At 41.9% G+C, this 12764-nt stretch overlaps 2 protein-coding genes across 2 annotated transcripts in view; one reads left to right on the top strand and one right to left on the bottom strand.

The window, feature by feature from the left end:
• The window catches only part of lmbrd1 (LMBR1 domain containing 1), a 438470-nt gene extending 426403 nt beyond the window's left edge, over positions 1-12067 (top strand). Inside the window, exon 17 of the transcript XR_013962669.1 lies at positions 11969-12067. The gene's annotated coding sequence lies outside the window, so the exon portion shown is untranslated. The remainder of the gene's footprint in view (positions 1-11968) is intronic.
• The window catches only part of adgrb3 (adhesion G protein-coupled receptor B3), a gene marked incomplete at both ends in the record, with an annotated part of 382932 nt that overhangs the window by 212928 nt on the left and 157240 nt on the right, over positions 1-12764 (bottom strand). The window contains 2 exons of the mRNA XM_080740073.1: positions 3636-3800; positions 8345-8509. Of these exons, the coding sequence (XP_080596199.1) occupies positions 3636-3800; positions 8345-8509 (330 nt within the window). The remainder of the gene's footprint in view (positions 1-3635; positions 3801-8344; positions 8510-12764) is intronic.

Below are 12764 nucleotides of genomic sequence, written 5' to 3' on the forward strand. Positions count from 1 at the left end.
AAATTTTCTCTATAATTTTAGTTTATTTTAGTTAGTTTTGTAAACACACAATACCGTTTCAGTTAGTTTTCGTTTTTTTAAAAAAGCTTAGTTTTTATTTTTATTTCAGTTAACTAAAATGTTTTTCCATTCTAGTTTTCGTTTTTTAGTTAGTTTTCGTTTACTATAATAACCTTGGTTGGGAGGGTTTTTGTACTCTTAATGTATGAAACAAGTTTTCAATGTTCTGTAGATGATTTAAATGCTATTGTTTGTTGGTTACAGTGTGCTGTTTTTGTAATTATTTGTAATTGTAATGAGGCTATTTGTGTTTAAATAATCTTCCTGGTGACTCGCTGAGCAGTTGACCATATTCACACGGCGGCCATCTTGCCATTAAGTTAATGAAATATGCCACCCCGGTTGCAACCCGGTTTCAATGCAAATTTCAAACATGGCCGCCAGGTGAATATGGTTAATGGATGCAGAGATTTGACATGCACTTGTTGTCTGTTCCCAACAGTTGCTGCAAATAAACGGGTGAACAGAGACAACACCTTGTGTGATTCTTCTAATCGGCAGACCCGAATGAGAGGGCTACATTTACATCCTGGTCATCCTGGTCACATGGTGCGCTCCTGTTGCCGGCGAAAATAAGTAAGTATACTGAAAAGCTGTGGCAGAGGCGGATTAATTCATTGATTACTGGCAGTTGACAATAAATCCTTTAAGGTGGACGTATTGAAACATATCGTCACTGTCGGGCAGAAACCTTGTATCTCCAAGTTTCAAATTTCAATTTTTTTCACAAAGTAAAGCCCTGCTTCATCATACATGCCGTCTCACAAAAGTAGTGAAAACAGCAGATCTACAAGCACACAACGCCTCGCGGTGCGAGGCGTTGTGTGCTTGTAGATCGGCTGTTTTCACTAGTTTAAATCATTTTTAAAATGATAAATGCAAAACAAACGGTATTGGACATACAAGGTTTTCACCCGACAACGACGATATGTGGAATATTCCAACATGATCCTTGCCTGGCTCCAGCCCCTGAAATGCTAGCCACTCCCATTAAAACATTAGTTTGGGCGATTCAGGGGATCTGGTGACTCTCTCAATGGAGAGGCTTGCTCCGAAATCAGCGTCACTTAATCAGCGTCGCTTAAACTCGATGACGTCGGGGCTTAATGTGAGCAGAGTGGGTGGGGTTTTCCCAGAATTCATGTGCGATTCCAAATAACCCAGCGCCGCACCGTACATTCTTGCGTCGCCCGCCGCGGTAACATGTGATCTTATCGATCTCGCTATGAAACATCAGTAGCAGACATGTTTTGTTGTTTGATTACTAGTTCGTAGTAGCGCTCCTATTCTGCCTGTTTCTTTGGTTTGCAAGTGGCAACAGGTTAGCCAGCCACATAACAACACCAATAACAACTACGTCATCTGCTTTGCTACTGTTGTGATTGGTCAGGCAATGAACCAATCGCAGAAGACTGCCTCTTTTGCAACGCCCATCCCAGAAACTGCTGTAGAAGGAAGGGCTTTCGGACTGAATAATGGAGTGAAACGAAATGTAAATTCAGAGTGTCGGGTTAACACTGACGCATGTTATCGCAATTCCTGATGGGTTTATCACTTCACGTATAAGTGTATATCCAGTCTGGCAGGTCTGACAGTGCACCGGGCAGATAAAGGGAATGAAAAAAAAAAAAAAAATCATTCCTTGTAACTATTACCTCACTACAGTAGGTGAATAGCAATAACAGCACGTCCGGTTGTTGAATTTGTGTTATTGTCAAACGAATCAAGATAATGTTTGCTGGAAACCTCTTTTTGTTTTTGCAGGAATAACAGACAGGCAGTGTGTTAGTGAGCACAAACAGAGCTAGGATATAATGTTAACAGAAGAAAACTTCTGTAGGCGGGCTGGTGGTCAAAGTGTGTGTGTGTGTGTGTGTGTGTGTGTGTGTGTGTGTGTGTGTGTGTGTGTGTGTGTGTGTGTGTGTGTGTGTGTGTGTGTGTGTGTGTGTGTGTGTGTGTGTGTGTGTGTGTGTGTGTGTGTGTGTGTGTGTGTGTGTGTGTGTGTGTGTGTGTGATGAAGCAGGTGTGATTAATTAATTGACATGAGCAATGAGTCTGGTGCCTTATAGGTCAAAGGTCACCATCCCCTGCCGTGCGTCGTATGATGAGCATACACATCAGTTGATTTGGATCTTTCCCATTAATTATGATTAAAATGAATGCAATGCATTTTCTATAATCCAAGTGAGAGAGACCTCCAAGGCAGGCTGACCAGTAAAAGTACACACTCGTTAGGGCTGTCACGATATGACATTTTACATGACGATTAATTGTCGCTCAAATAATTGCGATTAACGGATTTACTTGTGTTTTTGTTGTTGATAATTACATTTCTGTTTGGCTTTTAGGCCTTGAAGATGTACATGGCAGATATGCCACATATTATTTTGACAACTTACTAAATAACATTGATAGTTGAAAATAGCAGATCTACAAGACCACAACGCGTCGCGATGTGACCCGTTGTGAGCTTGTAGATCTGCTATTTCTACTATTACTGAAAATGTATGGCAAATTTTCAACATTCACGATTATGACGATTAAGACAAAATAATTGCGATTAGGCGATTATGTCAAATAATTGCGACAGCCCTACACTTGTACTACAGCTGAGAGAGAGAGAGAGAGAGAGAGAGAGAGAGAGAGAGAGAGAGAGAGAGAGAGAGAGAGAGAGAGAGAGAGAGAGAGAGAGAGAGAGAGAGAGAGAGAGAGAGAGAGAGAGAGAGAGAGAGAGAGAGAGAGAGAGAGATCTGTTTGCTGCTTTGTAATAATTATAAAGTGCAGCGCAAATAAATCCCAAATGCATTACTGTACCAGAGCACTACAGTAAGCTGACATCCTTCTGCCTGTCGCACATCAGTGAAGGCAACAGACAGCCTGGGAATGCTAACCCCGAATTATACCAATGGTTTACAGTATAACTAAATGGATTTCACAAATCCCAATTGATAGAACATGGTGTTTAACGTTTATTCTCGTTATTGTCTGGCACAGCTATTTGGTGGAGAAGGCTTAGGACGGTGACAATGATGATTTGGGACCCAACCTCGACGTTGTGTTTGTCCGCTTTCGCTCGATGGCGAATAGCGCTTTTTAGGCCGTTAAAAGGGATGTTCAGAATTAACCCATTAAGACCTGGAATTATGCTTGTAGATCTGCTATTTTTGAATAATTGTGAAAATGTGTGCAAATCTTTGAATATATATATTTTTCAAAGCAGACTTTTGTAACCCAAATCTCTGCTTCTGGGGGGGGGGGGGTCCCTGGTGGAACATATTTTGAGATGGGGGGGGGGGGGTCCGCGGCCAAATACGTGTAATTTCGGGGGTCTTTGACATCAAAAAGTTTGAGAACTACTGATTTTTTCACAATCAGTAGTTTTCACATTTTCACAATTCGTCAAAAATAGCAGATCTACAAGCTCGCAGCGCGGCACTCGGTGCCGCGCTGTGAGCTTGTATATCTGCTATTTTTCAATAGCTAAAGCATAAAATAATGCGTAATAATGCGTTCTTCTCGGTCTAATTGGCTTAAAGCGGGATGTGGTACGGTACAGTACGGCTGGGGGTTTTTACCTGTGCAGTCAGGATTGTAGCACTCCCTGCTTTCTGCCCAGTGACCGCGACACTCTGATCCCCCGTGGGCGGCCGCCGAACACTGCCGGGTCCTCTGCTGCGTGCCGTTGGCACAGGTCACCGAGCAATCACTCCAAGAGCTCCACTCCTGCCACTGTCCGTCCACTGAGGCGCCCAACCAGAACCCCCCGACAAGCGTGTCCCAGGCGAGGATGAGGGGAGAAAGAGAGAAAGAAAAGAGGACAGGGGGGGGGGGGGGGGGGGGAGGTATTCAGATCATTGTTCGCTTTTAGCCAGAGAGAGAGACGGTCAAAATGGAGCTTCCTAGAAATACAGAATAACCAACACCCCCTCCTCCTCGCAAAACAAACAAAACGACATCATCAATTGCAAATACTGTACCTAAAAAAAATGTAAAATGTGTCCCAGCGCGGCTGACGGCTAGTCATTGCATTTTTTCTCATTTTATTTTTTTCATTTCATTTGAAAGCTGGGGATCATAGCTACAAAATGATATATTGGTTGTGGAGATTGACCCAACAGTTTTGAAGATATGACTTATAGAATGATGCCATGCTGAAATACTACTTTTGAGATATTCAAGTTCTAAATATATGTCTAACCTGCAAATGACCTGACGATCTCTCACATTAATTAAAAAAAGTCTTATTTACATGCAGAGTTAAGCTCTGGCGTTTAAGTGAAATGTAGCCTAGATATTTTGAGATGCATTTGTGGCTTTTTTCATTTTAGAGGAAAAAAGTCATATTAGCAGTAGTGAAAAACCCTGCCTTCCGAAATGACTGCCCCTCAGTCATGCTGAGTCACAAATGTATCTCGGATTAACCTAGGGCTGCAGTTAATTGAAATAATCGATTTAATTGATTTAATTATTTTTATTTTTATTAACGTGAGAACACTGTCTTCCATTCTAACTTTCCAGGAATAGAAAGCCTACAGTTTCTATTACAGTAGCTTGAATTCCCCATACGAGATGTCGCTTTCCGAAAGGTGGCAAAGGTTACTATATGCATTTTTGAAAAGCTTTATCTGTAGATAATATTTTGGTATGACAACCCTTTCTGAGACACAGCTAAATTGGTGTTATCAGCTGCTAAAGTCGGTGTCCCATTAACTTTACTATACAGGGGGAAAAAAATGCAAACAATTAATCTGATTTAAGTAGCATATAAGGGGTCAAACTAGGGTTTTTTCATGATTCTGAATCCATTGCAAGCATGTGTTTTGCACTACAAAACGGACCCCACAAAACTGTGAAAAGTGACGACTCATCATTAAACCATATAGTCTACCATCTCATATGGCACATGGACTATTGTTGGCGTGTTTCTGAACTGTCCATTTCCGTTGTGAAAATTAGCACTAGTGAGGGCTTATATGAAGATAGAAAATGTGTGAAACCATCCTTTAAGTAAATAATCGATTCATAATTGATCGCTACATTATTATACATTTCTAATATAAAAACAATGTTGTTTTATTTCATATACATGATTTGATTAATTGAAAAATTAATCGATAGAACAATGACTTAAGAAAATCTATAGATGCAGCCCTATTTAGGATGAACCATATACAGTATAGTACAGGAATGCTTTATTTCCAGAGCACAAAGAAACCTGCTATTGAAAATCAGTCAAACATCCCTAATGTGTCAATTTAACCACATAAACCCTATATACTTACAGTAGGTCACTGGAGTCCCTCAGGGGTCTATACTAGCGCCTAGGGATGGTTACAAACAAGGGCCCGCTACAAAGCTTGTAAAAGTACCCGTGTAGAAGATATATTATGTTATCATGATTAATTATGTGTGATGTCATTAGAATAGATTATGCATCATCTGATATAAGGGCGAGATATTAATTGCGACCGCAGGTCGCAGTTTAGTATGTGAACGGTCACTGCTTGTATCTGTCTGTCTATAACGCCTGACACTGTGGTTCTATGGGTTTGTCGCTCTGACATCATGCTCTGACGTCACTGTGATGTCAGGGAACCACTCTTAACAGAATGGGTTTGCCGCTTTGACATCACGCTCTGGCTTCACTTGTGATGTCACACTAACATAATCCCTTTCAATGCCCATACATTATATGGAGTTCCCTGATGTCATCAATATTAAGCCCATATCTAACAGGACTTCATATGGGAATGCCCATATATGGAGGCCACATCGGCCACATACCACACTAACGGCTGGTTCTACAGACAGGGATCTCCATGTATGGGCATAAAAGGGTATGATGTCAGCTGGCATAGACATAATAGGACTTTCACATAATGAATAACTAAGTAAGCATGTTTGGGCTCTCACAGCTTATCTCCATTTACAGTACATGGATCTCCATATATGGGTACCAGGGGTCTCCACTCTCCATATATGGGTAACCATCACTGGCCAGATGGCCAAGAATTGCGTCTTACTAGTATATCTAGCCCTTATGATACATTAGGATACTGGATAAGAGTAAGAGTCTAGATGTCTCACTAGGCCTGAGTAGCTATTGTTTTGGTAAAGCTTATCTTCTTGTTATGGTTCTTCTTGTTTATGGTTTGTCCTGTACTCCAGTATAACTGTCCTGTCTACCCGGTGCTTCGAGGCTGAACTACTTTACCAGTGACCAGAGTGTTAAACTGTACTTCTGTCCATGATATCATGTTACATAACTCATAACCACCACCACCTAATTAATACATTGTCTTGTCTCCTCATTCTCTCATTGATTATTGATTGATCTAAATTCCTCCACACCAGTATCAATACGATTTGGGCTTGTCAAGCTTGTTATCGAGCATAGTGGCCCATGAGGTCATGTTTAAACAATCAAAACAAGAGGCGATCAAGAACTGATTACAGTACTGTTCATAATATAAAACCATTTAACACGCTTGTTTTAATGATATTTAACGATAATTGTCATCTTCATAGATGGTGGTCAGCCACAAACTCACAGTAAAAAGATACCAGTTTATGTTCAGAATGTGTCGTCTCACATCTTTCCACAAAATATTAGAAAACGCTCAATAGTGGGCTCGATAAAAGCCCGGCTCAATAAGCAGGATCGATAAGATGCTCATTATCAATACAAATTAACAATCCCCTCCGACTCCGTTTGTCCCCTCTACACCAAATGTCTTTGCCAGAAATAGCCGGATGACAATAGATCTACTATTTTCACCACAATAGGGACGCTAGGGTGGTAAACAAAATTGCCTGTTTATTGTTTATTGCTTGTCATTGGATGGGGTTACAGGGTATGTGATTGGATTGATCTCAGTGTGTCATGTGACCACAGCAAAGCTAACATTTGCAGAGTGGAAAAACTCATCATCGCTAATCTGCTTACCATTCATGGGTGATTGCGGCTAAATGATTTCGACTTCACAATTACATTATTGACTGAAGACAGTATTGTTCAAACCATATGATTATCATCACACATTGATTTACGTATGGCACGAAGCTCATATGGCACGAAGTCACTCTGCCCTTTACTCGTCGAAACACAGCGTATTACGGATCCAACGACATTGCGCCGCAATGAGGTTGCTGCATGTAAATCTCTCTGAAATATGTTTATTTCATTTTTATCATAATCTTAGCCACTTTCAAAATGACATTGCAATTCTGGGTATGAAATTCTAAATGTTTGACTAAATGTTCCCCTCCAGAATATGGATGCTGGGGTTAAAGTGATGAAGAGACCTATAAGATCATTTTGAGTCAAAAGGTTTGAAATAATTTTACTTGAGGCAAACATACAGATTATAGTAACAATATAGTAACTGAATCGAAAAATCTAATTTAAAGGAGTAGTTCACCCCCAAAATGACTTTTTTTCTATTGATTAGTCACACCATGGAGACTAGAGTTCAATAATATTTTTAGTTTTTTGTCACATTCCTAAGAAAGACATGTGATAACAATAAATGTACCCCCATTCGTTCCGGATGGTGACCCGTTTCGAAACGGGTCACCATCCGGAATCAATGGGGGTACATTTACTCAAATCAAATTTTTGTCTTAGGAATGTGACAAAAACCAAAAAATATTATTGAACTCTAGTCTCCATGACGTGACTAATCAATAGAAAAAAAGTCATTTTGGGGGTGAACTACTCCTTTAATTTGATCCACTATATCGATATGCAAAAGCATATATCGTACCGTTTTGGCTTTGTATCGTATCGGTATCGTTTTACAATCAGTATCAAATCGTTTTGCAGTGCAAATAATTGATTGCATGGAAACTTAAGTATTTGTACCTTGTATTTAGCAATTTTAAGAAGGAAAATGGGAGTTTAATTACTTTTCCATTCCATATAGCTACTCTTGGTCTATCGATACATGTGTGTGTAATCTCTGTGTTCATGTCAAGGTGCGGGTTTGTTCATGTGTTGAAATATAATGTCCATGTATTTGCTAGATAATCACAGCGTTTACATATTTATATTCATTTTTTCCCTTAAAAAACATGCACTATTGACAGGTTTCACACAGCTCTTTGCTAAATAGTTACTATATCGATTTTAAATCATTGAATTGAATCGTATCGCCATGAATGAACGACTATCGTCCATGTATCGTATCGTCAACCATGTATCGTGATGCGTATGGTATCGTTGTTAAAATGTATCGTTACACCCCTAATCCAGATCACACCTGGTGGGTTCATTCATTCATACCTGGGCAGAGGGCGATGTTGCAGAGTTTGCTTTGAGTCTCGGGTCCGTCGCAGGCCCTGCCTCCGTGCTGGGGCGGGGCACACATCCGGGTCCTCGTGCGGTGGCCTCGACCGCACGTGAAGGAGCACAAGCTCCAGGGCGACCACTCCTCCCAGACACCGTGCACTGCGGACAACGGGGACAGGGGGTTAGGAGGCCTAATCCATGCCTATTACTGTAGGAAAAAATCCAATATCTTGTTAGATAAAATAGCACCAAAGCAAACAGACACAGACTACACACACAAACAATTAGTAACAAAGCTAAGATAAAACATTTAGCTACGTGTTAAGACATGTTAGCTACAGATTAAAACACAGAGTGTGGTCCGTCTCTGTAACCACCACCCCCCCACACAAGCTGTAATAATCACGTCTGGGATTGCGTTTAGACTTTTATGTCAGTTGTTTCGCAAACTATTTAATGTCAAGGACAAGGGGCGTCATTTGGGGCAATCGCCACCCCCTAGTGTTCACATTTACACCTCAAATTCAATTATTGTATGCATATTGCACCATTGATTTATCAACCACTTTCAATGTGGCATCCCTATTTCGGAAATGTCGTCATAGACGAACATTCTGAAACATTTTCTCTTTCCGCTAACAGACACATAGCGAAAATAGTGGATCTACAGGCCCTCAACGCGTCGCTTGGCGACGCGTTGAGAGCCTGTAGATCCACTATTTTAGCTAAATTTAGAAACGGAGCTTAAATGATAACTTTTTTTTTGCCACCCCCAATTTCCGTCTGAAATGACGCCTCTATCAAGCACCCTCAGCTTGGTATGCGTTCCCACACGGCTTCCCCCATAACTCCCTGAGAGTGTTCAAATGGAACCAACGGTCCATTCCCATCTGTACACTCTCAGAATTATACAGACCGGGTTAAGTATCCATTTGATTCCTATAACCATCAATCATTTATAGCTGGGGACCCCCCCTCCCCCCTTCAAAGTCTTTGAGGTCCTCAAAGACTTTAGGCACCTCTGCCTTTAGATCATACAACCACTTTTCCCATGACAGTAAAGGTGTCTAGTGCTGCTCACGCGTCGTTCATACGGAACTAAACGCCCGTTCCTGGCTGTGTAGCGTGCTGCCTGCTGCATACATGGGTGTGGGTGAAATATATATATTGCAGTGTGCAACAGCAACACGTATGCTAATCAAATTATGACTCTGTTTCAATTTACAACCCCTCATGACAAGGGACGACATTCCGGACTTGACGGATTCCATGTAGGGAACTCATGAAACACCTGCTAGGTCTCTGTATTGTAACGGCTAAATTGCTCTGATGGCATATTCACATCTCTGTGTGTGTGTGTGTGTGTGTGTGTATGCGTGTGTGCGTGCGTGTGTGCGTGCGACTGCAGCGTGTTCCACCTGATAAGTCAGTCATCAGAACGAAACATGTCACTCATGATTGTGCCTCAAGCAAGCGGGTGCAAGAAGGAGGGAGGTTTAGAGATAGACACTGAACCGTCGCAGTTTGTACATTTCCATTCTGCAATCGGAACCACTTAATATTCCCTTGGTTCAGTGCTCTTCTGTTCCTTGATACTGCTCTAAAGAGCACACACTGACGTCAGTCCACACTTATTGTCAACCAAACCATTGTTTGTTGTTTCTCATTATTCATCTCACACAGCATCGTGTCTGGTTTGGTAACAACATGTCATTAGGTCGAACACCCTTTGGATCGACCACCAAACTCTAACCCAAACCCTAATCCTAACCTCAGTAAAACTATGCCTAACCCTAACCCTAAACCTAACCTGACGCGGGTGATTATCTAACCTGCCGACGCTCGCGGGTGATTATCTAACCTGCCGACGCCGAATGATTTAAACTAGTGAAAACAGCCGATCTACAAGCACACAACGCCTCGCACCCAGAGGCGCTGTGTGCTTGTAGATCTGCTGTTTTCACTACTTTTGTGCGACGGCCTTTTTTGATGAAGCAGAGCTTTACTTTGCGAAAGAACATACACATTTTGAGATATGGGTTTTCCACCCGATAATGACGATATACTAGTGTTGTTGCTCTTATACCACCATTATTACTGGGGTTGGTGGGGGCCAGACAGTAGCCCCCCGCGGGCCGCAAATGGCCCGCGGGCCGCCTATTGGGGAACCCTGGCCTAAATACTGTAGCTCTCGGAGCTGAAAAAAGGAGGTTTAAAAAAATAGTATGTCCTATATTGTATCGAAAATCAAATCGGATTGAATCGTGACCTTAGAATCGAAAGTTGAATCGAATCATGGATTAGGCATATCGTGACAGCCCTAGGTAAAATGCATTTTGTATATGTAATAATCTCCCCTATTGCTATTGCTAAGTCCTCAGATAAAACGTGTAATGTCACTAGTAAAAAAAAGAAAACTTTGATGCCCCAAATTCAGAGCTCACTTCTCACAAATCTCTCTTCAAACACTGAAATGAAAGCGAGGTTGCCCTTGTCCAGGGGACAGCTCAGACATCACTGGATTCAGAGTCCTCGTCCAGGTTCACAGAACCTCAACCAAAGTGGCACTTATCAGACGGCGTGTCCTAATCAGATCCAACTCTGACCGCGCCGCGCGCAGCGCAGCGCAGCCCCGGCCAGGAGATGATTCAATGATTGCTACTCTGTGCAATAAAAGTCACTGTCATCACAAAAGGCAAAGGGAAATTATGATTCTGACAGTGGTCTTCTCTTTTTGCCCTAGAAATTATATGGAACGCGGCTGCGCTCATTTCTTCCGCAGATGGTTTCATTACTCAGTTTTTTCTTTTCCTTTTCTTTTTTTTTGAGCGTTCCCCAGATATAAGGATTTTAATTAGGTTGTTGTCAAAAAACCAAACAGGCATTTTTCAAAGAAATCAAACCCCCTGATGACTCTCTCTCCCTTCAACGGCTTTGGAGAAACTACCATCATTTAACTTAAAGGATCATTTTACCATCATTGACTTTTAACTCTAAATTATTAAGCACGATATTAAATCCAGTCCTTGACACTGTTTCATTGTTAAAGCCCTTCTTTTGAGCAAAGACCAGATCAGAGCATGCTTTGAAAACCGCAACCCTTGGATAATCTTTGTTTCTTTTTCCTGTTAAAAATTTAGACGTGCGAGGGGAACACGGAACTGTGATTCCGAGTATCCTGAGAAATCAAGAGCGCTAAAACTGAAATGTCTCCTGCAGCTTTGAGGATAGACGGATAATAAGCTTAACACAAAGAAAGGCAGGTCTTGATATCCTATGGTGCCAGGCAAGCGCCAATGAAATGGAGAACACATTGTTCTAGCGAGTCTAATACTATTTGGGCTTTACTGTACGCAATACAATCGCTGTTAATGTGCATAACTTAAGGGCTTTTGCGTACTTTGTTGTGCGTGCATGGCGTCATGCACCGAAAAATAGCAGATCTGCAAGCTGCAAGGCGTGCAAGCCTCTAGATCGGCTACTTTTCGATGCGCGACACCGTCGCACAAACAAGTATGAATTCGGCTTTTAAGCTAATGCCAGTTGCCACAGACTAGCTGTGTGATGCTATAGTGGTCAGGGACGTGCTGGGCCCCTGATTCAGCCCGGGAGAAAGAGTTGGAGAGGCCCTCATTGCAGCGCTATAGAGAGAGATCTCTCTCTATAGCGCTGCTGCTGCTACTCAAAGATTTGCCATTTCAGATCATGACAAGTGACACTGACAAGCCAGTGGGCCAATTATTGTACATGAGTTATATTTCGTCGTTGTCGGGTGGAAACCTTGTATGTCCAAAACCGTTTGTTTTGTATTTATCATTTTAAAAATGATTTAAACTAGTGAAAACAGCAGATCTACAAGCACACAACGCCTCGCACCGCGAGGCGTTGTGTGCTTGTAGATGTCTGTGTGCTTGTAGATTTGCTGTTTTCACTACGTTTCAACTCCTTTTGTAACATGACTTAATCTTGCAAAAAAAGTAAAAGGTTACTTGGACATAGATACGAGTTTCACCCGACAACGACGAATTTACTTTGTGCCTCCCTGCCCCAAAATGAACTAGGCCGACATGGATTCTTAATGTTTTCCTATGGCCCTGGAAACGGCCTGGGGAATGAACCGGCGTTCGGGAGTTCTCCCTCTTTTCCGGCAATGGGGCCAGCACAGTCCCTGTGCTATAGTGAGTAAAGGGGATAATGAATGTACCAAAGTGACGATGTTAGTGTATACCCCTCTAGAATAACTATACTAGACACCATTTAATCATACTGTAGCCTGCGGGGCACTCAGTGCGTTTACAGATGATTCTAACTGATGATGACTGCATGGTGAGAATTTTGTCCCGTTGCGTTGTGGGTAATGAAACCCCTCTGATCTAATTCCAAGTCCCCCGTTTTGGACATATTGCTCCGTGGC

Source organism: Nannobrachium achirus (genome assembly GCF_963921795.1).
Source record: "Nannobrachium achirus genome assembly, chromosome: 13".
In the NCBI taxonomy this organism is placed as follows: domain Eukaryota; kingdom Metazoa; phylum Chordata; class Actinopteri; order Myctophiformes; family Myctophidae; genus Nannobrachium; species Nannobrachium achirus.